The sequence below is a fragment of the Geotrypetes seraphini genome, chromosome 2 (assembly GCF_902459505.1).
Source record: "Geotrypetes seraphini chromosome 2, aGeoSer1.1, whole genome shotgun sequence".
Lineage (NCBI taxonomy): Eukaryota > Metazoa > Chordata > Amphibia > Gymnophiona > Dermophiidae > Geotrypetes > Geotrypetes seraphini.
This window is the reverse complement of record NC_047085.1, coordinates 493,419,152-493,443,911: the sequence shown is the minus strand read 5'-3', so window position 1 is coordinate 493,443,911 and position 24,760 is coordinate 493,419,152. Positions and strand designations below refer to the sequence as shown.

General features: G+C 44.7%; 1 protein-coding gene across 1 annotated transcript in view; it reads right to left on the bottom strand.

The window, feature by feature from the left end:
- The window catches only part of MYO1G (myosin IG), a 348,860-nt gene that overhangs the window by 223,685 nt on the left and 100,415 nt on the right, over positions 1-24,760 (bottom strand). Inside the window, exons 7-10 of the mRNA XM_033931919.1 lie at positions 20,369-20,377; positions 20,205-20,321; positions 18,986-19,192; positions 9,830-9,975 (exon numbers count right to left, since the gene is read on the bottom strand). Coding sequence (XP_033787810.1) covers positions 9,830-9,975; positions 18,986-19,192; positions 20,205-20,321; positions 20,369-20,377 — 479 coding nt within the window. The remainder of the gene's footprint in view (positions 1-9,829; positions 9,976-18,985; positions 19,193-20,204; positions 20,322-20,368; positions 20,378-24,760) is intronic.

Genomic DNA, 24,760 nt, shown 5'->3' with positions numbered 1-24,760 from the left:
ATTCATAGAGGGGAGATCAGGGAAAACTGGTAAAAGGGATGAAGAATAAGATGGGAAAGATGGGAAGGGAAAGCATTGAGACCTAGATGGAATGCCACAAAGGGATAATTGAAAAAAAGAACTTGAAGACAGGACGATGCAATGAGAAAGAGCTTTAGGGAAGGGGAGATGAGAGGAGCTAGAGAAAAGAAGATTGTTCTTTAAGTAGAAGGAGTTAACCAAAGTGGATGGAACTGAGGAAGGGAGCTGGGGATGTGGGTAGGGAGGTAGGGAGAAAAGGAGATTGATAGGGAAGAGTCAAAAGGGGAGAATGATACCTAGTGAATGCAAGACAAAGAGTTGAGTTGGGGAAATGGATGTGACACACAGTGACAGTATTGTGTGAGGGAGAACTTTTAAGGAATGAGAGATGTGAAAAGATGAAGAACAGCAAGAAAAAGAGATAGAGATGTAGAGATTGAAAGAAACGAAGAGGAAGGCATGGAAGGGACAGACAGTTATAGAGGCACAGAAGAGAAAATGAGATGTAAGAGAAAAATATAACTCAGTTTATTTATTAAATGTCTGCGTGGAACATTGTCAAAGGCTTTGCTAAAATCTAAATACAAAGGAAAAAACTGCAGGAATGATGCACAAAATGCCAAGTCTTTAAAAAACAATAAAAATGAACATGAAACAATTTTCACCCAGTCAAAGAAATTGATCAGATTTGTCTGACAAGACCTACCTCTAGTGAATCCATGTTGCCTCCAGTCCTGTAATCTAAACTAAACTAAACTAAACTAAACCTTAAGTTTGTATACCGCATCCTCTCCATAAAGATAGAGCTCGGCACAGTTTACAGGTAATTCAATAAACGAGGGAAAGACATAATAAGAAATTAGAGGTTTTTAAGAGGATAGATAGCTTTACATTTTAAATAGATAGCTTTACATTTTGGAGAAAAGCCAGGTTTTCAGATGCTTTTGGAATAATTGGAATGAGCCCAGATTCCGCAGTGGAGCAGGAAGGTTACTCCAAAGCTCAGTGAATTTGAAGAAAAGGGATTTCCCTAATTTACCTGCATACATGACGCCTTTTAACGAGGGGAAAGATAGTTTGAGTTTGTGGGCGGATCTGGTAGTATCAGGTCTCGAAGAATTCCAGGATAGTGGAATTAGGGGAGGAAGAATGCCATATAGGATCTTGAAAGTTAGGCAGGTACATTTAAATGAATCCTAGAAATCACCAGAAGCCAGTGAAGTTTTGACAGAAGCGGGGAAACATGATCAAATTTGCTTTTTGCGAAGATCATCCTAGCCGCAGTGTTCTGGATCCACTGAAGTCTTTGAAGACTTTTCTTGGTTAGACTTAGATAGATGAAGTTACAATAGTCCAGTCTGGAAAGAATGATTGATTGTACAAGGACAGCAAAATGTTGTTGGCAGAAGCAGGATCTCACTTTCCTCAACATGTTAAGACTAAAAAAACATTTTTATATCAGAGAGTTGAGATTATCATTAAAGGAAAGTGAAGTCAATAATGATGCCCAGAACTTTGCTTGAGAATTTGATCTGCAGTGTGGGACCAGAAGGTAGTGGAATGAGAGTGGGTAACTGATCTAAGGCCAAGCCAAAGTAGCTTTGTAATCCAGGATCTCACTTTCCTCAACATATGAAGGATTTGGGACCCCGCCGCAACAAAAGGTGCCGGCGTCAGCTGATTTGCAACTTCCTGTTGCCGTCGCTGTGCCGGGACTCCTGCCTTCACCGAGACTCCTGCCGCGTATGCCTCCTGCCTTTGTCTCCACACCTCCAGACCAGCAGCGGCAGCTCTGTGTGTTTTTAACTTCAGCACAGAACTGCCCCTAAGCAGTAGTTTAGTTGCAGTTTCATGAGTCAGCCTCGGGGTCTTTGCTAGGTCGGCCCGCTTCGATGATGTGATGTGGGCCGGCCTACCAAAGGCCCCGAGGCTGCCTCATGAAACCACGGCTAAACTACTGCTTAGGGGCAGCTCTGTGCTGAAGTTAAAAGCACAGAGCTGCCGCTAGCCTAAAGATTCTTAGGCCCACTGAAGGAGGGCAAAGAGCAGCTGTCCTGGAGGTCTACCCTTCCTCTCTACCTTTGCAGGTCCCTTTTTTCCACTTTTTTTTTTTTCTTCAAACGGCGATGGCCCCGGCATCAAACGTCAAGTAAGATCCTGAAATTGTGGGAGCCGGTGCTGAGGCCACTTCAAGGAAACAATGTAGTTATTAAGCTCAGTGTGAGGGGGCTTGTGGAGAGAGAGAGACGGAAAAGAAAGGCCTGCCCCGCATGAAAGAGATAGGGACGAGAAAATTAATATTTATATTACAGGTTTAGTGCATTGTGTATATAAAACCATAGCAAACGGTGATGGGCCCCGGCATTGATGTCAAGTAAGTTCCACTGTTCCTTGCAAGCGGTGCTGCTCGGCCAAAGCTTCCCCTCTGACATGAGCCACCCTCAGGGGAAAGAAAGTGACCCGCAAAGGTGAGGGGAAGGGGGGCAGATGATGAAAGTGGGGGGAGAGAGAGAGAAGGGGTCAGATGATGGAAGTGAGAAGAAGGGAGAGAAAGCAGAAGGCAGATGGATGTCAGTTGAGAGGGGAGAGCAGATGCTGCTGAATGGAAGTGGGGAAAGAACACATACTGGATGGAAGGAGGAGATAAATAAAGGGCATATGCTGGATGGGGGAAGAAGATAGAGTTAGAAAGATAATGGAGGGGTGAAGGAAAAAGGTGACAAGCTGTGGGTAGACACAGTGAAAAGAGGGAAACAGGACTGAATAGTAAGAAAGAATTTAATTTAGATGGAGGCAGAAAATAGAGAAGGAAGACCAGAGAAGAAAAGGAAAGGGAAGAGAAAGGAGAGAACAATATCAGATCTGAGTGGAGGAAATGAGAAGAGAGATGCTAAAAACCACAGGGGGGAGGGAAGGAGACCATGAGGGGAACAGAAGGAAGATGATGGATGCCAGACCAAATTGGGAGGGGGGGGGGCAGGAGGAGAGATGGCAGGGAAAGACAGACAGTGGATGGAAGGGGCAGATGCTGGATTGAAGAGACAGAGAGCAGACATTGGATGGAAGAGAGTAAAAAGACAATGAAAGCAGAAACCAGAGACGACAAAAGGTAAAAAAAATAATAATTTTATTTCTATCTTGTGATTAGAATATATCAGATTTGAAATATGTATCATGCTAGAGTTGGGAAGTGCAAAGTAGAGAGCTGCACGGGAACGGGGACGACGGGAATCCCGCGGGACCCGCGGGCATCCCGCGGGTTCCCCCTTTGGGTCACGGGGATCCCGTGGGGACGCCCCTAGGGTCGCGGGGATCCCGTGGGGACGCCCCCTAGGGTCGCGGGGATCCCGTGGGGACGCCTCCGAGGGTCGCGGGGTTCCTGCGGGGCTGGATGTACTCAGTCCGCGCGGCTCTTCTCTCTACCTTCTCTGCTTGCAGCACAGAGCCGAACGGAAGTCTTCCCGACGTCAGCGCTGACGTCGGAGGGAGGGAGGGCTTAAAACTTAAAGCCCTCCCTCCCTCCGACGTCAGCGCTGACGTCGGGAAGACTTCCGTTCGGCTCTGTGCTGCAAGCAGAGAAGGTAGAGAGAAGAGCCGCGCGACTGAGTCGGGAAGACTTCTGTTTGGCTCTGTGCTGCAGGCAGTGCCAGGTAAGGAGGAGAGTAGCCTCGCGGTTCGAGTGGCTACCAAGGGACGGGGCGGTCCGCCCCGCCACACCCCGCCCCGGTTGCAGCACAGCCGGCCAGGTCCCCTTACTTTTGTGGCACTTCCCCGACCGACCGACAACAGCCCCGGTCCGACAATCCTCCCTGCCCTGTAGCCGCGAATCTAAATTATCTTCTTACAGCAGCTGTAATAAGGTAATTTAGATTCGCAGTTAAGGGCAGGGAGGTTTGTCGGACCGGGGCTGTTGTCAGTCGGTCGGGGAAGTGCCACAAAAGTAAGGGGACCTGGCCGGCTGTGCTGCACCCGGGGGCGGTAGAGAAGGAGGGGGGGAGAAGGGACGCTGAAAGCACTTGAAGACAGAGGAGGGAGAAGGACGCTGAAAGCACATGGGGGAATACAAAGGGGTGGAGAAGGACGCTGAAAGGCCATGGGAAAGGGCGGGGGGGGGAAGGACTCTGAAAGCACTTGTGGAAGACAGAGGGGGGAGAAGGATGCTGAAAGCACATGGGGAAGACAAAGGGGTGGAGAAGGACGCTGAAAGGACATGGGGAAGATGGGGGGGGGGTGGAGAAGGACGCTGAAAGGCCATGGGGAAGGACAGAGAGGGAGAAGGACGCTGAAAGGACATGGGGAAGCAGAGGGGGGAGAAGGACACTGAAAGCACATGTGGAAGACAGAGGGGGGAGAAGGTTGCTGACAGGACATGGGGAAAATGGGGGGAGAAGGACGCTGAAAGGAAATGGGGAAGAGAGAGTCGGGAGAAGACGCTGGCAGGGAAGAAGACAGATGCCAGACTATGGGGGAGCGGAGAGAAGAAGATGGGTGCCAGACCAATTTGGAAGGGGGAAGAAAGGGAGAGGCACAGTAACAGAGCAAATGGAAGATGCAGAAGGAAGAGAGACAGTGGATGGAAGGAATTGAATGAGAACATGAGGAAAGCAGAAACCAGGCAACAAAGGTAGGAAAAGAATTATATTTCTTTTTTTTATTTTGCTTCAGGATAAAGTAGTATATTAGTTTTGTTGATAAAAATTTATAAACATTAGAGGCTCTGGTAGAAACCCATTTGCAAAGTATGTATTCTTCCCAATTAATATTTTCAAATTAATAAAGTCTTTTTGCTTATTTGTAAAGTGGTTTCTACCAGAGCCTTTAATTCAGTAGCATAATTAAATGAAATAACTATTTCTGAAGTTTATATGGACGGGCGGGGATGGAGGGGATTCCTCGCGGGGACGGGTGGGGACGGAGGGGATTCCTCGCGGGGACGGGTGGGGACGGAGGGATTTCCTCACGGGGACGGGTGGGGACGGGTGGGATTCCTCAAGGGGATGGGTGGGGACGGGTGGGACTTTGGCGGGACGGGTGGGATTTCTGTCCCCGCGCAACTCTCTAGTGCAAAGCCCAGGCAGTGCTTCTTTAGCTTCCAGCTGGCTTAGGGCTTTCTCTGACCAGGGGGCAGTTGCCCTAGTTGCACTCCCCTAACACCATTCCTGCCATGTGTGACTGTGATATTCTGTTAGCATGATATTTGTGTAGCATTCTATAATAATTTGGCTTATTCAGTTTTCATGATAGTAGAGGGGATATATGTGAAGGAGAGGGGAGATGGGGGTTTTATTGATCTTTGCCCTGTATTATTTGTAGTTATAAAATGACAATTGTACATAATATTGTTTTTTTTATACTTTAATAAAATATGTTTAATATAAAATCATAACTATTTGAAGCTTGTGCGGATGGGATCAGATGGTTTACAGGACCGAGCTCACGGGGACGGGGCAGCAATGGGGGTTTTTTAATTTCAGTCTTAGCAGTTTGCCGGTTCATGAAATAATTATTTTATTTCCACCAGTCCATAGGTAAAAAGGTTGAAAACCACTGTAATAGAGAATGGAGGACATAAGAACCCAGATTTCCGACAGTCGAGACTGCTGCATCATATGGGTGGAAGGGCTTGTAGGTGGAGGTGGATTGTATAGGAATAGGAGATAACTAGTGATTGTTAGTTAAACTCTAAATGAAAATGACAAAAACATGTATTGAATTGCTTATTGCAGGTTTCCGTGTTTCACTGCATCTTGTCAGGTAGAAACCGATGTTTTACCCATTGTGCTGTAGATTTCTTCGGGATATGCTGTGAGGTCTGCAGTTTGTCTTTGTAAATAGTGGGTCCACTGACCTGATTGGGAATAGGGCAATCCATTGGTTGCCAATCTGAATTTTAGTGGGAAAGTCAGTTGGTCACAAATTTGAATTTTGTTGAGAAAATCAGTTGGCCTTTCTTTTTATTTTCCTTAGAATGGAAAAGTGCCTGGTGAGTTTAAAGATGTTTTCCCTGTGAAGATGGGTTACACATCATAGCATAATGGCTGAAACGTCAGTTTCTACCTGACAAGATGCAGAAAGACCCGGACACCTGCAACAAGCACTATGCCAACGGTGGAAACCCTGAGAGAACGCATGTATTGAATTGTTTATTGTTCCATGTTCAGTCACTAATAAAATATTTTAAAGTAAATCTTGCCAAGGATACCTCTCTGTGAAGAATTCCCTGCTGTCACTAGCAGATGTGCATCTCCAGCTGTGAATAGCTGGCTGCCTTAACCCTTCTCCTCGAGTTTCACGTAAGACAGTGTAGACAACTGTCAATTCACCAGTTTCAGGACAGACACTTTTTGACCACGTCTGGTTTTGAACATAGATTCCAAAGTACTGTGGTATTGTAGTTCTTAATTCTAGTGATAGAAATTAAGGCTGCAGGATCTATCATGCACTAGGTCTGGACTTTTAAGAACATAAGCACTGCCATACTAGGATAGATAGACCAAGCTCGGTATCCTATTCCCAACAATGGCTAATCCAAGTCCTAGGTACCTAGCAAGATCCCAAAAGAGTAAAAAAGATTTTATTCTGCTTATCCTAGAAATAATCAGTGGATTTTCCCAAGCACATCTTAATAATAGCTTATGGGTTTTACTTTTAGAAATGTGTGCATGTCCAACCCTTTTTTTAAACCCTGCTAAGCTAGCTGCTTTAAAATGTCACTTCTGGAACTGACTCAGCAACTCTGCAGAATGGTGCCACAGCTGATGATGAAAAACGGACTCACCCAGCAGGCCATCTGCCCCCTTTTAGAGCAATTGCCCATAATAATAATAATAACTTTATTCTTATATACCGCCAAAGCTGTAATAGTTCAAGGCAGTTTACAACAAGAGAGACTGAATAATCAGCGACATGTACAAATCATCAGAAATACATAATAAACAAAAATAAATTAAAAAATAGTAAAACTTTAGGTTACAAATTGATCAAACAACTGCATCTTTACTAATTTTCAAAAAGAGTGATAAGATGAAACACATGTAATATTTTTACCCAACCAATCGTTCATTTTACCTGCCTGAAAAGCAAGAGTTCTATCCAGAAATCTCTTAAATCAACAGGTTTTTACTGTTGGATAAGCAAACAAATGAGGTCTGTCTGTGGACTTATTAGAACGGTCCAGGAGAAAGTGGGAAACCAGGTAGACTGGAGACATACCAAATATTGTTTTAAAACAAATACAGGCTCAAGGGTCTCTTGTACGAAGAGAGACTGAACAAATTGCAGCTCTACACTCTCGAGGAACGTAGGGAGAGGGGAGACATGATCGAAACATTTAAGTACCTCACGGGACGTGTCGAAGTGGAAGATGATTGAAGGGACACGTATCAAGTCCTTAGGCCATGTTTTCAAGCTGTAAGAAAGCCAGACCCTGTTTGTCTTTTTCTCTTTGAAAATACTACAAGGACATTTATGTTTGAACAGAGATGTTGTGAAGTGAATTCAATTGTTTTGTTAAGCCGTATTTACAGACAGCTTTAGTTAAGAAGCTCTGCTGGTCAAGGCTTTTTCTGACCTTTTGGACTCCAGCCAGAGATAGAGGAAAATGCTGATGTCTTTAAAGTTTCATGTGACCTGTGTCCATATATGGTTTGTGTTTACGTCACATGCTGACACATGCTGACAAAATTGATTCATTTAGAATGATATAAAAGAGATGTGAAGCTGATAATAAAGCGGACATGTTTTGGAAGATGATTTCTGGTCTTTAAGATATATCCCCAGGTACCTGACTTCCAAATGACAGAGACAGAGAAAGTATGGCGCAGGAATTGGGACCTAAATCCTTTTCAATTATATTTTCTTTCTCAAGGGACCCTCGGCCACAAGAGGGCACCCGCTCAAACTCAGGGGCGGAAAATTTCATGGCGACACCAGAAAGTATTTCTTCACAGAGAGAGTGGTTGATCATTGGAACAAGCTTCCAGTGCAGGTGATCGAGGCAGACAGCGTGCCAGACTTTAAGAATAAATGGGATACCCATGTGGGATCCCTACGAGGGTCAAGATAAGGAAATTGGGTCATTAGGGCATAGACAGGGGGTGGGTAAGCAGAGTGGGCAGACTTGATGGGCTGTAGCCCTTTTCTGCCGTCATCTTCTATGTTTCTATGTTTCTTAACTTAAACAGAACTCTTGCCTCCATTGGCAACCAATGTAATTTTTAGTAGTAGGCACTAATATGCTCCCATTTATTCAAACCAAAAATCAACCATACTACTGAATTTTGAATAACTCGATTTTGAACAATTTTGAACAAGTCTTTTAAGAGTTTTCTTGTAGGATCCCAAGTAAATTATATTACAATAATCAAGGATGCTTAATATAGATGACTGAACCAACAAGCGAAACGATGCGGCATCAAAATATTTCTTAATGGTTCAGAGTTTCCATAGGACTGAGAAACATTTTCTAACAGATCTGTATGTTCATCTAGGGTAAGGTGCCGATCCAACGCCACTCCCACAATTCTTATGAAATAGTCTATAGGAAAACCCTGACCATTCAGAAGAATCGACGTATCTTTAATTTTGTCATTAGGGCTCGCAAGGAAAAATTTGATTTTTTTTTCAGAATTAAGTTTTAATTTCATCCACAGTTCAATCTGGTTTAAAATAAAAGATACAGTGGTACCTCGGTTTACAAGTGCACCGGTTTGCGAGTGTTTTGCAAGATAAGCAAAACATTCGCAAATTTGGTGCCTCATAAACCGAGCTTGCCTCACTGTACGAGCGCCCCCCCCACCCCGGAGAACCGGCACCCTTCCCCCGCGATCCGGCACCCCCCCCCCGCCGCCATCGGGCACCCCCCCCCCCGCCACCACCTGAGATCCCCCAACCCATCCGAACCCTCCGCATCGGCACCAGCATGTTCTTTGCCCGAAAATCTGCTTCCTGTGCCGGGCCTTGAGCATGCACGCATGGAAGCAGATTTTCGGGCACAGGACATGCTGATGCCGGCGATGCCGATGCGGAGGCTACACTGGAAGTAAGAAGAGGGTTCGGGTGGGTTGGGGGATCTCAGATGGCGGCGGGGGGGTGCCCGATGGCGGCGGGGGGGTGCATGATGGCGGCGGGAGGGTGTCCGTTCGTGGGGGGGAGCCTTCGGGGGGAGCAATGCCGGTTCTCGGGGGGGGGGGGAGCAGCGCTGCTGGCCTCGGGAGGGGGGAAGGTTTGGGATGGGAACATATCAAACAAGTTTTCCTTACTTCCTATGGGGAAACTTGCTTTGATCTACGAGCATTTTGGATTACGAGCATGCTCCTGGAACGGATTATGCTCGTAATCCAAGGTACCACTGTATATGATTTTTTTTATCTCAACTGTCAAACCGGTAAGTGGAACAACTAAGGTGATATCATCAGCATAGATATAGAATTTTCACTTTTAAGCTTTGCAATAAATTTCCCAATGTCGCAAGATAAATGTTGAACAAAGTGGGAGATAGTGGGGAACCCTGAGGGACCCAACAAGGCACTTGACTAACCTCCCTATTAGTAAATCAGTCCTTCATCTCTGCAACCGATGTATTGATGCATCGAAGCCCTCTTCCATGCCTGTGCTGCTGTCACTCTTTCTTCATCTCTGCCTCCTCACTTTTCTTTAGATTTGTTCCCTTGGGTTACTCACTCTCTCTTTGCTCTTGTGCCATATGCATCCCTCCTCCCCCAGTCTTCTTTAGCTGTCTTGTTTTCTTTTCATTTTCTTTTGCCTTCATGTCAAGCTTCTCTCCACCCCCCCCATCTCCGCAACTTACCTGTTGTTTTCAAAAATCTCAAAGCCGTAGATATCCAGAACGCCGATCACGGTGTTCTTTCCATGAATCCGAGCATCATAGTTCTTCACCTCAATGACATTGTTAATGCGCCCCACGATCCAGCAGAAAAGCCGCTCGTAGATCGCCTGAAACAGAGGGATGCAGAAGTCAGACCAGCCTGTAGTTCCCTACCTCTTCCTTCTCCAAACAATTTTATAAGATCCTACTTGAGTGCATAAAACACTGTTCAACATGCTCGAGTTCCTTAGAAAAGTATTCCTTTTAAAAGCAATTCTGTAACCTATGTAGGCCTACACAAGTTTAGAATACTAGCATTTACCCACATACGAGTAAACCATATCATAGTTACTTATATCGCGTAATTTTCAACAAGGAATCATTGCAGCTTACAATAAGATTTGGGATCAGTTATTACATTAACAAATAGATTCTAGAGAGCATATTGGATATGTGTAAGGTGGTTCATAGACAACCCCGCGAAAGACAAAGGCGCGCGCCAACAACTGAGCGCAAGATGGAGGCGCGCGCCGAAGAAAATTACAGTTTTTAGGGGCTCCGACGGGGGGTTTTGTTGGGGAGCCCCCCTAGTTTACTTAATAGAGATCGCGCCGGCGTTGTGGGGGGTTTGGGGGGGTGTAACCCTCCACATTTTACTGTAAACTTAACTTTTTCCCTAAAAACAGGGAAAAAGTGAAGTTTTCAGTAAAATGTGGGGGGTTACAACCCCCAAACCCCCCCCAACGCCCCCACAATGTGGCGCGATCTCTATTAAGTAAAGTGGGGGGTTCCCCCCCACGCCCCCCCGTCGGAGCCCTAAAAACAGTAATTTTCTGCTCAATTTTCTGCTCAATTGTCTGCGCGCACCTTTGTCCCGGCGCGCTTTTGACCTGACACCGTGTAAGGTTACTAGACATCCATGAAAACCCGGACATGTCCTCTTTTTAGAGGACTGTCCGGGTACCCAGACAGACTTTCCAAAACCCAGAAGTTGTCCAGGTTTTGGAAAGCTCTGGCCGTGTCTGGAGGGCCTCTGAACATGCGCGGATGACATCACAAAAGGCTCCTGTCACCTGCCTTCTGACGATTAATTGGAAGCGCCCAGCAGGGTTGTAGCGAGCTATGTGTGGGCAGTGTGGCTGCACAGGGCTCAAGGGAGGTGGGCGTTCCAAAATTATGTCCTATCCGTTGCAACAGTGGGTGGGATAGGAGCTCTAGGGGGGTGTTGCACAGAGTGCATTTCCGGCTTGGGACAGTCCTGGTGCCCAGTTATGAAATTGTCTCCCTAGTGCATAACTGGACTGTTTGGCTCTTTCTGGCTCCCATCCTATCTGCCTTCACAAACTTTCCTGGAATGGTTAAGACTCCCTTTGACTGAAGTAGGCCAGTTTCCTAGGAAACCAGGAAAAGCTCTCTCATGTCTCTCCTACTTAACACACTCTGTATCAGAGTCAGGTGAGTGGGAAGCAGCCTTCAGTGATTTTATACCAATAGACTGAGAGAGATCTCTCTCTTTAATGATGTTTTTTTATTTTATCTCAGTACTGCTTCCCCTATTTCACTTGTGCTAACTGGTAGCTTTCAACCTCACTGAGCCTCATCCTCTTCTGATGTGGGCTGCTGCTGGCAAGATCCTGCTAAAAGAAAATCTAGCTGTGGGCAGGTTTCCATGCCAACCAGCAAGGCCCAGAAGGATGGAAGGGATAGCTCTGAAATCATCTCCATGGTACATCCATACAAGGTACCTGTCAGTGGCTGACAGGAAAAACAGTAACTATTTAATTCATTTTCCTGCTTCTCTATGCCAGGCTTGGGAAGGGGGGCAGGCAGGGGCAGATTTGCCAGTCTGTCAAAGTTTCCATATCATCATGAGATTCTGGTCCAATGCTGGGTTTTTTTTGCAAATATTGTATGAGGTTGTGAAAGGTGACTTGGACACACAAAGTCAAGGCGTGAAGAAAGTACAAGAGGTTTATTTACAGATTGCCGGACTCTTGTGCATTGAGCAGCCTGCTTACAAGAGTGCCAGAAACAGGAAATGAATGGACTTTTATGCCCTTTTCACAAACTAATATATGCAAAATCTACAACTTCTCATTTGTTACTTCTATAACTTTTCTGCAATTATTATTGGTCCTAAGCCAGCACTTGCGATAGGTTCAGGGGTACAACTTATAGTCCTATAGGAAGCTAGTTCATTTACCTGTTTATCTAAGCCTTGCAGTTCTAACTGTTGCATGTTTAGGAGGGCAGGGTACATCATGGCTCAAACTCTTATCTATTTAGCTTACAATGTGGTAAGGCAGGGACATACATTTCAAGCAGATGATGTCAGCAGATTGTACACTGTTTCCAGCTATGTAGGCCAGAGCAGTATTTCAAACAACAGTTAACCATTTCATGACCCTACATTTGTACATCATATAGCAATTACATAAAATATTATTTCTCTCTGCAAAGTGAACATACAGCACAATATGTTTCATGGTTTTAGCTGCACACAGAAACTAGGGCAGACTTAAGGTTACCAGATTTTACTCCCGTAAAATCCGGAGCCATAGCCTCACCCCCAGGCCTGCCCAGTTCCACCCCCCTCAACCTGTTCTCGTCCGTAGGACTAGGGTTACCAGATTTTCCCGAAGGAACATCCAGACCCATGGCCACGCCCCCAGGCCTGTCAAGTTCAGCCTGTGTCACGCCCCCAGCCCTGCCCCCAACCCCACCCCTCTTAACCTGTTCGCGTGTTAGAACGGCATTCACGCACATGCAGATGCGATGACGTTACATCCGCGTGATCGCCGATGCCATCCCGACATCGGAAGCTTTTCAAAACCCGGACAAACCCCCAGACATGTCCTCAAAAGGAGGATATTTACGGGAAAATCTGAACGTCTGGTAACCCTACGTGGGACTACATCGGAAGGGCATCTGCACGTGCACAGATGCAACGCGATGACATCACACATAGGCACGCGTGCACATGACATCACCACATTGCATCCATGCACGTGCAGATGCCCTCCCGACGCGGACCCGAGGTGGAAGCTTTTCAAAACACAGACAAAGTACCAGGTTTTGAAAAGCCATCCAGATGTCCTCTAAAAAGAGAACATGTCCGGGTATATCCGGACTTTAGGTAACCCTAGGCAGACATATAATTAGACAAAATGGCGTAGCAAGAGGAGTGGTGCGGTCTTCCTCGGGTTGCTGGCACCCCTCCTCCTCTCCGCCCCCTTTCCCACTCCTTCCCCTGCTGCCCGCCCACTCCCGTACCCCGTCCCCGTACCTTTATAAGTTCGGTGAGAGCAGCCATGAACATCCTGCCCGCGTCGGCTTCGGTGACATCAGAGAGAGCGCCGAAGCCGACGCGGGCAGCACATTCGTGGCTGCTCGCACTGAAGTTATAAAGGTACAGGGAAGGGGCACGGGTGAGCGTGGGTGGTAGGGGGGTCGGGGAAGAGGGCAGGAAAGGGGCGCCAGTCACCCTCGCAAAGCCACCGATTAGACATTAGAAAAGTTTATTTAGAATATTGCTGTTGAGGAAGATTCATTCTGTAAGTCAGGGGTAGGCAATTCCGGTCCTCGAGAGCCGGAACCAGGTCAGGTTTTCAGGATATCCACAATAAATATGCATGAGATAGATTTGCATCTCAAGGAGGCAGTGCGTGCAAATCCATCTCATACATATTCATTGTGGAGATCCTGAAAACCTGACCTGGCTCTGGCTCTCGGGGACCGGAATTGCCTACCCCTGCTATAAGTAGTAATCCCTCCAAAGCCCAGCTACTGCTTGCTTTCAGGGTCAGCTGGAGATGCCAAGTTACCCAGTTCTAGGCGGGGGACTTTTTGGCTAGTCCTGGTTTTGAACTTATATTCGAATAATATATAAAAATAAAACAAAAATATAAAGGAAATATGGTGATACCTTTTTTATTGGACTAACTCGATACATTTTATGATGAACTTTCAAAGGTAACCCCTTCTTCAGATCAGAAATAGGCAAATGTTGACAAATAGTGAAATATGAAAGCATTCCAGTGATAGTCTTACCGGAAGAGGGAGGGGTGGGTGGGTGGGTGGGTAAGAGACTACAATTCCTTTGTAGTGAGAGAGAAGGCCAAGGTCTTTGTTAAATCCTGTCTGGTGGCTATGATTTCAAAGGTCTTACTTTCTTGGATTGTCCTAAAATTTCCTTTTAGAATTCTCATCATAAAATCATTGGTGCAGTGTTCTGTTTTTCCAAAGTGTTGTCTACAGAAGTGACATCCTGGTTGGCTTTGCAATTTTTAAAGTGATCTGTTTAAATTGATCCCAGTCTTTAGCATCTGGCTTGTTTCACCAATGTAGCTCCCTTCTTTGCACTTTTTCTATTGAATGATATACACCACATTAGAAGATGAGCATGTGAAGGATCTCCTTATGTTGAATGATTTTCCCATATGAGTGACTGGGGAATCCCATGAAATGTGCTTGCAACTTGTTACCGTATTTAACCAAAAATAAGACCTAACTGGAAAATAAGTCCTAGTATGATTTTTCAAGATGCTCATAATATAAGCCCTACCCCAAAAATGAGACCCAGTTAAGATTGACCCCCGAAGCCTTCCTCCCCCCACCCAAATATCCACAGCAGGAAGAGTGTCCATTTCCTCCTGCCACAACGGCGAACCCTCCCAATACAGTCCAAGGCAGGAGGGATGCCCACTCCTTCCTGATGTTGGCCCCATCATCCCCAAACCCCACCAAAGACTCCCCAACACCATCCCAACACTCCCTGACTCCACCCCTGACATTCCCCAACATCCCAATATCCCCTTGACACTCCTCGACTCCACCCTGAACGCCCTCTGTACCTTTATCTGATGGCCAGCAAGACGAATGCCCACTCCCTCCTGCCGCTGGCCTCAAATGTAGATTGTTTTACATGAAAAAAATAAGACATCCCCTAAAAATAAGCCTTAAAACGTCCTTTGGAGCAAAAATGAATATAAGATCCGGCCTTATTTGGGGGGGAAAACGGTATCTTACAAGGATGTGTGTGCTGGTTGGCTGAGGAGCATCCATGTACCATGTGTCATGGCACACATGAGGGGGGCAGAGGCCTAGGGCTTAGCCCCCCTCTGGTACCTCTAGGACTGGGGAATCGCAGGGGGTTCATTTGTCAGGAAGACAATCCTTCCCAGAGCCCTTGGAGAGCAAAGTGTGAAACGCAGATGCATGGACTTTGTGAGTCTCATGTGTAATTCTTACTTAACTTGTCAGGGTCCGTCAGTACCCATTGAAGGCACGCCTGTGCTGCACAAGGGGGTCTGGCCTCCCATAGTGTGCCTCCTCCAGAGAAGGTTTCTGATCAGGAACCAGATGACCAGTCACAGAAAGACGGGGGGTCCAAGACCTGCCCTGGAGTGAGTCTTCTCTTTTAGGAGATTAGGGTCTCAGGCAGAGCTGCTTTTAAAGAGGTGGTAGTGGCCCTTGATCAAGGGAAGGACCCAACCGTATGCCATCTCTGTAAGCCAACAGCAATACTGGAAATTATTATGGATTCCCTGCCCCATTTAATTGAGTAGGATCCTCTCGCACCTGCTGAAACAGCATTGAATATCAACCTGAATGTTTCTTAGCACTGTGAACATGTAGCAACTATGCACAGGTAGGGCTGGTGTTAAACGTGCTGGGACCCAGGGCAGAAATTTAGAAGCCCCCCCCCCCCCAACAGGCTATATCTCCTTTACATTTAGGCAAGTTTTGGGACCCCTCTGGCATATGGGGCCTGAGCAACAGCCCAATTTGCACTCCTTCTAAAGAAGGGGTGTCCAACCTTTTGGCTTCACTGGGCCGCATTGGCCGAACAAAAGTGTTTCTGGGCCCGCACAAACTTTCAAATGCTGCAGCTAGACACAGGAGGGAGCTGGCAAGATGGTAAACACCCAGAGGGCAGCAGAGGAAAACACTGCATTGCCCTCGACCGGGGTCGCAGGCAATGCAGTGCCGCAGGTTGGACACCCCTGTTCTAAAGCCAGTCCTGAAACTATGTCTTATGGCTTTGGTTGTACACAAAACTAAGATAGACACTTTTAGACGGCAGAATAAGTGTTGATGAGACAATCAGTAGAGGATCCATTTCCATGCATAGTAATCCCTCTTAAGCCCAGCTCTGCTTCCAGTTCTGTAATTTTACAAGCTTGTAATTGCTTCTCTAGATCATCATGAAAATGTCTTCCTTCCTTCTTGAACTAACTGTCGAACCCTTGTCCACGTCATCATCACCTTCGTTGCAACCAGCTGCTCAGGGTTCGTCCACCAAACCAACTCTTTCCATTACTGTTGGCCAGAAGACTTACCTTTCTCCAGTGGCTTTATAACCATGTAACTCTGAAGCGATTTTGTCTCCCCATCTGCTTCCCTATATATTTCATTTTTCATCTACTTACCTAAATGTGCTTTCATTTTTCAGCTCCTCATTACCTTTCCTCTTATCTCACTGTACACTTCTCCTTACTTCAGTCTAACAGGTAAGCTACTCTTATCTGCATCTCTCCAGATGCCACAGTTTTCACCTTGCCACACTATATGGGTGGAACAAGCTTCTGGGAGTGGTGAGTTATGCCTCATCTCTTCCATATTGAAATCTTACTCAAAATCCTGTCTTAATTATTAAACTCTGCTCATCTTGATCATAACGATATTAATTTAAATCTTGTTTACTTTGGTTCCTAACTTTCTGATGTGCCAAAAATTGACTCTGTTCTGGAAGAAAGGCAACAGTAGGAAAATACCTTTTTAAGAAGTAATGTTAGTGCTGGGAGAACTGCCCAATGTGCAAAACAAGAGGACAGACCAGAAAGGCCTTGAAAATAAATGTGTATTGCTGAGATCGATAGAGGTTCTACAAACCTCTGTAAGCCTAGGGAAAGATAAAATGATAGAAGTAATGCAACCAGAGAGATTAGACGTAACATCGATGACCTAAAAAGTCCCTGAAGAATATACAGCAGGTACTGTGCATGTGTTACACACACACAACAACTGTGCCCATAGAAAAAAATGAAAAAATATGGCAGAGCTATCACTTTTTTCGGTCGGTATTACCGGTCGGTACATGCCTTTGCAATGTTAGGCCTTCGTTCCGATGACTCGTTTTAATATTAATGACCTCATTTTAATAGTAATGAGCTTGTTTGCATGGCAGAGTCAGAGAATGTGTGAACACATGGAAAACCATGCGGTTAGCAACTTTGAACATCGGGCTGGCAATTTCGGTCGGTCGCTAAACCAGTCAAACTGGTTTAATGACGACTGGACACTTCAGTGCATCCGCCTCGATGTCTGTTTTAAAAGGTTAAATACCAATATTATTGGAAATTGTTTATGGAAACTGAGTTAAAGTGACCAGACTTTCTAAATTCTTAGAAATGTATACGAGATACAAGTATAAGAAAAATACCTACCGTAAATACCTGTGTAAGTAGTTCAGTTAAACTTGACAGACAGGGGAAAATGCTTAAGTACCAGAATAAATTCATGTAAACCATTCTGACCTCACTTGGGAGAACGGTATAGAAAATTGAATGAATAAATAAATTATTCTACCTTGTTCACAGCAGTCTTTTTTGGATTTTTCCTGGGGAGAGATGAGGGTCTTTCCTAGGGTTACCATATGGCTCCAGAAAAAGGAGTCTCCAATGTTTAATCCAACCCCCAAAATATCCAGCGTTCCCTTCCGTAGAATTACAAATTGTTAAACATACTCTCATGTATTTCAAATGTAACAAAATGTGGCCTCAGGAACACCTTCTCCACCCTTAGTAGTGTTCAATATCGGTGGGAATAGCGGTGTTTTCATTCCTCATTGGCTCACATTCTTTTTTTTGCAATTATTTAAGTAAACGTTTTAAAAAAACTTTTTAACTTTTTTATCCACTGTGCTCTTTTTAGAAGTTCCCTTGAGATTATTCTATTTAAAAGTGTTCAAATAAGTTATATACTTAGCTTATCGTGCTACTGGGTTACATGATCCGACATGTTTCGCAACAATTTGCTTTATCAAGGATCCCCCAGAGCCATTGTGTCCACCATCCTACTCAAAAAACTTTGAGTAAGATGGTGGACACAATGGCTCTGGGAGATCCTTCTACACTGGCTGCCGATGGAGGCACGTGTGAAATTCAAGTTTGGTTGTTTTTGCTTCAAGGTACTTTATGGTTTAGCCAGAATGTACTGTAACTCTTTTACACTACACCCGATTTAACTTGATTCAGTTGACATGTATTATCTTCTGTGATATGTATTATCTTCTGTGATATGTATTATCTTCTGTGAAATTGAAGTATCATAATCCTTTACTGTTCCTGTAACTTACCCTTATCCTGAAATGTAATTCTACTGGAACTGCCCAGATATTTTCTATATTGTAATCCGCCTAGAACCGCAAGGCACAGGCGGAATAGAAATCCCTAATGATATGTAAATATATAACAGACCTTTTCTCTTTCTCAACCAACAAACACAGGAGAAGCTCACACCTGAACTTTGTTTCTCCACTGGTCAGAGGCTGTAAATTTAAAGGTCATCACCAACATCTTTTCTCACATCAAGCAGCATTATGGGGTAAAGACCTGGAACAACTGCTCGTGCCTACTACTTATAGGGAATTTAGGAAACGCCTAAAAACACATCTGTTCCTGAAGTACTTAGGTAACTGACCTATACAATCTTAGTCCTCAACAAATGATCTTTAGAACTGTTATTCACTAACTCTGAACTTTGTTTATTCCACTCAATCTGTAATACCTTTTAATCATTGTAAACCGCATAGAACTTCAGGGTCCTGCAGTATATAAAAAAATTGTTATTATTATTATTATTCTTTTCCTGTCCCCTTTTCTAACTTCTTCCCCACACATGCTATTATAGCACACAGCAGAAATCAGGAGCTGCTTTTACAGATGGGAACCTCCTTCATGTGTTAACCCTCTATGTTTTACTATCCTATCATACACTATATTTCTTCTCCCTTCTTCTTAATTTATCTCAGTTTGACTGTCTGACTTATTTTATGCACTACCCCGATTTTAAATTTATACACTCCACTTAGAAATCTGATAAGTGGATTAACAAATTTTAAATAAACTTGGAAACCTTTGCAAAGGCATCCCTGGCATAGCTGGCATCCTTGACATTGTGGCCTTTCTCGATCACATCCCCTCCACCAGTGGCCACGGTACGATGCAACAGGGTTCGGAGCAGGCAGCCGGGCTCAGTAGATGTCAGCTCGGCAATGTAATGGATCAGCTCCTTGTCTTCCACCTCTGCTACGTCTCCATCAGCGACAAAGAACACATTCCCCTGCAAACAGGTACCAGACAAAGTCAGAGGGGCAGGAGGCGTTAGTTAATCTCAGTGAGGTAAATTTGCTGTAGGCACACCGTGAATGAATGATGGACGATAAAAATCTGCATGGTCCATCCAGGTGTCCAGTGCCACCTCTGCTGCTCTGTGCAGGTCCCAGCTGTCCATGCTTAAACACTAAAAGGGGCATTTCTGAGAGGACATCTAAGTCCGACTTTGCCATTTTTGAAACCGGCAAAACCAATAGACATCCCCCAATTTTTTTTTTTAATTGCCTACATAGACATCTTGGCTGCCAGGATGTCCAACCTTAGGACACCCAACTTTGTTCACCAATTTCAACAAGAGCGTCCAAGTTCAAAACGTCCAAATCCAGATCATTTGGATGTGGGAGGGGCCAGCATTGTAATGAACTGCCCACACCAACAAAGCAGTGGGGCACCTTAGAGGGCCAGATGTACCTCTCTTCATATAGCCCTTCAAAACTCCCCCAAAACCTATTATACCCACCTATCACCCCCAATAGCCCTTATGGCTGCAGGTGGCACCTATATAGCAGTATAGTAGGGTTTGGTTGAGTTTTGATGGCCTCACACCATCCATCAAAAATGTAGTGTTTAGAGTGGTTTAAGGACCTGGGTCTTCCTCTCTATGGTTCACTAGCCCATCCACCAGGCTACTTAAGACATTTGTGTGCAGCTGTCCTTGGACAGGGTGTCACTTTATTATCAAGTAGTGGCTGCTATTCTGTCCATCAATCACGCGCACACCATGTGACTCTGTATGCATCATCCTTAATGTATGCTTAAAGAAAATGCCACCAATTTAAGCTGAAATGCTCCTCTTTTTCTCCAATTTAAAGCCAAATGGTAATATTGGATGATGAATATTTCAAAGGTCTAGTTTAATATCTGATGTGGCTTCCTGCACCAGAGCCACCAGGTGGAGAAAGGAATGTATACACACATGTGAAGAGCAATGAGAATCTGGCTAAGCCTGAACTACTTACCAGATGCAAAATGGCTGCCAGGATCTGGTGGATGGAACCAATCTCCTCCTGGCTAAAGCCAATCACTTGCATGGCATCTACCACAGCTTTGAAGTTACTTTTATCATTGGTTGATGACTGCAAGGTGAACAACAAAACAAAAAGACAATTTATTTGATTCTAACTGGAAAGTCCTTTGAATCATAGAAGTTGATGGTCAATACTACAGCTCAGTCACCCGGCACAAAGTACTCTTGGAGCACCAGAAGAATGTCCTGACCCAGCACAGGCATCACAGTGCATGTCCAGGTGCACAGTTGTATAACTTCCTGTCTAGGGCTGGATTCTAAAAGTAGTTCAAAGAATTAGGCAACTTTAAAAAAAAAATTGACGCTAAGCACTATTTTAGAAAGGGCATGTTCCCTTGAAAAAATAGTGCGTAAGCACAGATCTCATACCTAATTTTGGACATTAGATTGTATGCCTGTTGAACATAAGAATATAAGAATTGCAATACTGGGACTGACCAAAGATCCATCAAGCCCAGTATCCCAAGTAGTGAAACAGATTTCATTTTGCTCATCCTAGGAATAAGCAGTGGATTTCTCCAAGCCATCTCAATAATGGCATATGGACTTCTCTTTTAGGAAATTATCCAAACCTTTTTTAAACCCTGCTAAGCTAATTGATTTTTACCACATTCTCTGGCAACAAATTCCAGAGTTTAATTGCCCGTTGTGTGAAGAAATATTTTCTCCAGTTTGTTTTAAATCTACTACTTAGTAGCTTCATCACATGCCTCCTAGTTCTAGCATTTTTGATGAGTAAACAAGTGATTCCACTCCACTCGGTATTTTAAAGACCTCTATCATATCACCCCTGAGTCTTCTCTTCTCCAAGCTGAAGAGCTCTAACCGCTTTAGCCTTTCCTCATAAGGAAGTCATCCCATCCCTTTTCATCACCCTTCTCGGTACCTTTTCTAATTCCGCTATATCTTTTTTTGAGATACAACCAGAATTGCACACAGTATTCGAAGTATGGGCGTACCACAGAGCGATACAAGATCATTATAACATTTTCATCTTTGTTTTCCATTCCTTTCCTGATAATTCCTAACATTCTATTTGCTGAGGGTTTCAAAGTATCCTCAATGATAACAACTAGATCCCTTTCCTGGGCAGTGTCTCCTTACATAGAACCCTGCATCACATAGCTACTTGTATAATTTGGGTTCCTCTTTCCCACATGCATCACTTTACACTTGCTCACATTAAATATCATCTGCATTTTGATGCCCAGTCTCCCACTCTCACAAGGTCCTCTTGCAATTTTTTACAATTCTCTTGCAATTTAATTATCTCACTAGTTATCCCCATCTCTAGATCATTGATGAATGTTAAAAAGCAGCAGTCCCAGCACAGACCCCTGGGGAACCCCACTATTTACCCTTCTCCATTGAGAATACTGACCATTTAATCCTACTCTCTGTTTTCTTTCTTTTAGCCAGTTCTTAATTCACAGCAGGACAATGCCTCCTATCCCATGACTCTGATTTCCTCAGATGCCTTTTGAAAACCGAATTCAGGACTCTTGGTTCGTGAGCGCTCTCCTGTGAGGAGGGGACAGAATCACAGATGCTGCAGTACGTTGCTGTTTGATTCAAATCCATAAATAAATAGAAAAATGACATTCCTAGAAACGGATCTGCCATTCTCGGACAATATAAGCAGCTAACAGCATTTAATCCTTAGCCATAGGTGCGTGTGTGTTTCACAGAGATATCCTTGGGATGTGATAATAATGAAGGTTTTTCCTACACTGAAAAAATCCCCTCTTGGGTGTTTTGTGAAACACGTCTGACACCTAGTGGTCTTTTGTAGGCATGCATGCAGAAAGCATTAATGCCAGGTCTGATTCCAGGCCATACATTTTGTCTAGATCTAGTTGTGACCTAGGTATTTAATTATGCATGTTATTCTCTTTGCTCTCCAAACAGCTACAGTTAATCCAGTTGAGTGCTGTAAAGGTTCTCCACTCAACTCATTGCTTTGCTCCTGTTCTCCCCTACTTCAATCAGAACACTGGTTCCCAGTCTCCGCTCATGTTAAATTTAAACGTCTTTGTTTGGTCTTCAAATCCTGTTATCCTGCTCCCCCTTCCTCCCCTAAGTACCTCCTCACACCCTTCCACTCCTCAACAGCTAATGTCTTTGCAAAGCCTGCTCTCCCATCCTTTCTTCTCACTATTTCTCAGCTGCCTAGGCCCCTCTCTGTGGAATGACTTCCCCGCCCCCCCCCCCCCCCACCCCCCCACCCCCCGGTCTCTCTTTTTCTGCTTTTAATGTAAACTACATAGTTGCCATTGTGGATCACTTGCAGTCTCTGGAAATAAATAAATATTGCATATTTAATGTATTCACTGATTTCTGTGAGAAACTGTACATTGTAAATGGGTAACTTATAAAATAAGGGACAAAAGGATAATACATCCGATAAACTTTTCTGTTGTTTGCAGCCTGAGGCAATTAAGTGTAGAGCAGTGGTCTCAAACTCAAACCCTTTGTAGGGCCACATTTGGGATTTGTAGGTACTTGGAGGGCCTCATAAAAATAATTAATGCCTTATTAAAGAAATGACGATTTTGCATGAGGTAAAACTCTTTGTAGTTTATAAATCTTTCCTTTTGGCTAAGTCTTAATAATAACATTGTAATTTATAGCTAAAGAGGCATATGATCAAGAAACTGTTTTATTTTACTTCTGTGATTATGATAAACATACCGAGGGCCTCAAAATAGTACCTGACAGGCCGCATGTGGCCCCTTGGCCACAAGTTTGAGACCACTGGTATAGAGCTATATGGAGGAAAAAGAAAAACATTCAGCTTGAGAATTTTTCCCATTGCTGATTTCTCATATTAGAAGCAATAAACCTCCCACAAAGAGTTCTAGTGGTAATTGAACTCTTTGGGCAAGATTCTCTAAAGGGCCCCTAACTTACCCCCCTTTTACAAAACTGTAGTGCGGTCTTTAGCATCGGACGCAGTAGTACAATTCTGATGCTCATAGTGAGCATCAGAGCTGTTACCGCCATGGCTGGTGCTAAAGGCCACGCAACAGCTTTGTAAAAGGAGGGATTCATTGACAAAATCCCCTTAATAGCTTCAGAAATTGGAAAAAAATATAATTGGCTGATAGGCGCTCATCCGATTCTATCAAAGGTAGGTGTTTATCGCGTGGCCCTTAGCGGCGCCTAACGCCTAAGCGGGTATTTCTATGGACGGAGCGTGAATTAGGTGCCGCTAAGCGTGATTCTCCAAAAACTTAGGCGCCTGAAAAGTAGGCCTCTAAAACCCCCGCCTACATTGTTGGCACCTAACCTTTTTACATAGGTGCCACTAAGCGTGATTCTGTAAGCAGCGCCTAAGTATGACTGAATGACTGACACACAGCTGGCGCCATTTCTCTAGGCGCCAGCCGGTTTAGTCGCCGTTTACAGAATCTGAGCCTTTACGAGAAGCTATTAACAAAAATAGAAAGCAAAAAAACCCGACAAACTCATCTCAACTCAGATAGTGACCTGAGCTGCTTCCCTTATCGTTTTTGATAACAGCTTCACATATCCCAAAGGCAGATCGTATCGCTCTGATTTTGAAATCTTTGCATTGGCTTCCAGTCCAACAGAGAATTTTTGACTGTTCATCAAGTGTTATAGTCGTCGGCACCGGTATGTTTCCTAAATTTTGGGAGAATCTACCAGCCGCCCCCGTAAACTGAGATCTGAGGGTGGGATGCGGCTGATTAAGGTCAAGGAAAATAGAATCCATTATGTAAAAAAACGAAGAATTCCATGTTTTCTAAAGTTGGTGTAAAACTTGGGAACTCACTTCCTGGGGTTTCCAGATTGTGTGAAAATCGTATGTGGTTGAAGGAGCAGCTAAAAACGTAATTATATGTAGATGCCTTCATGTGATGTTTAAAGAGAGGTTCATTGACATGCCTAAGGTTATGTTATGTCCTCTAGGGTTGAGAGATGCTGAAAATGTTAAGAGTAGTATTTTGACACAGTAATCTTAGGATTGTTATTGTATGTCTTTGGAAATTGCTGCTTGCTTTTACCATTATGTTTGTTGCTTTGGTCCATCGCCTAGATTTTAAGTGGTTTATAAATGTTTTAAATAAAGAAAGAATTTAGGCCCCCTTTTACGAAGCCAATTTCCGTGGCAGCCCACGGTAATCGCATTGAAGCCCGTTGGGAATTAATGGGCTTTAGCAGTGGCGTACCAAGGGGGGGGGATGGGAGGGGCAGTCTGCCCCGGGTGCCAGCCCTGAGGGGGTGCTCCCGGCCTTGCCATTTATTCCCCACCCCCACCCCCGAAGGACCGCTCGCCCCACTGACCTTCCTGCACCACCTGTGAAGCAGCCCGCAGCAGGATCGCGACGTCAGCGATCCCTGAGCTGCTTGGGCGATGCTTCCTGTGCCGCAGTCCCGCCCCTCCTCTGACGTCAGAGGAGGGGCGGGACCGCGGTGCAGGAAGCAGCGCCTAAGCAGTGCAAGGATCGCTGATGTCGCGATTCT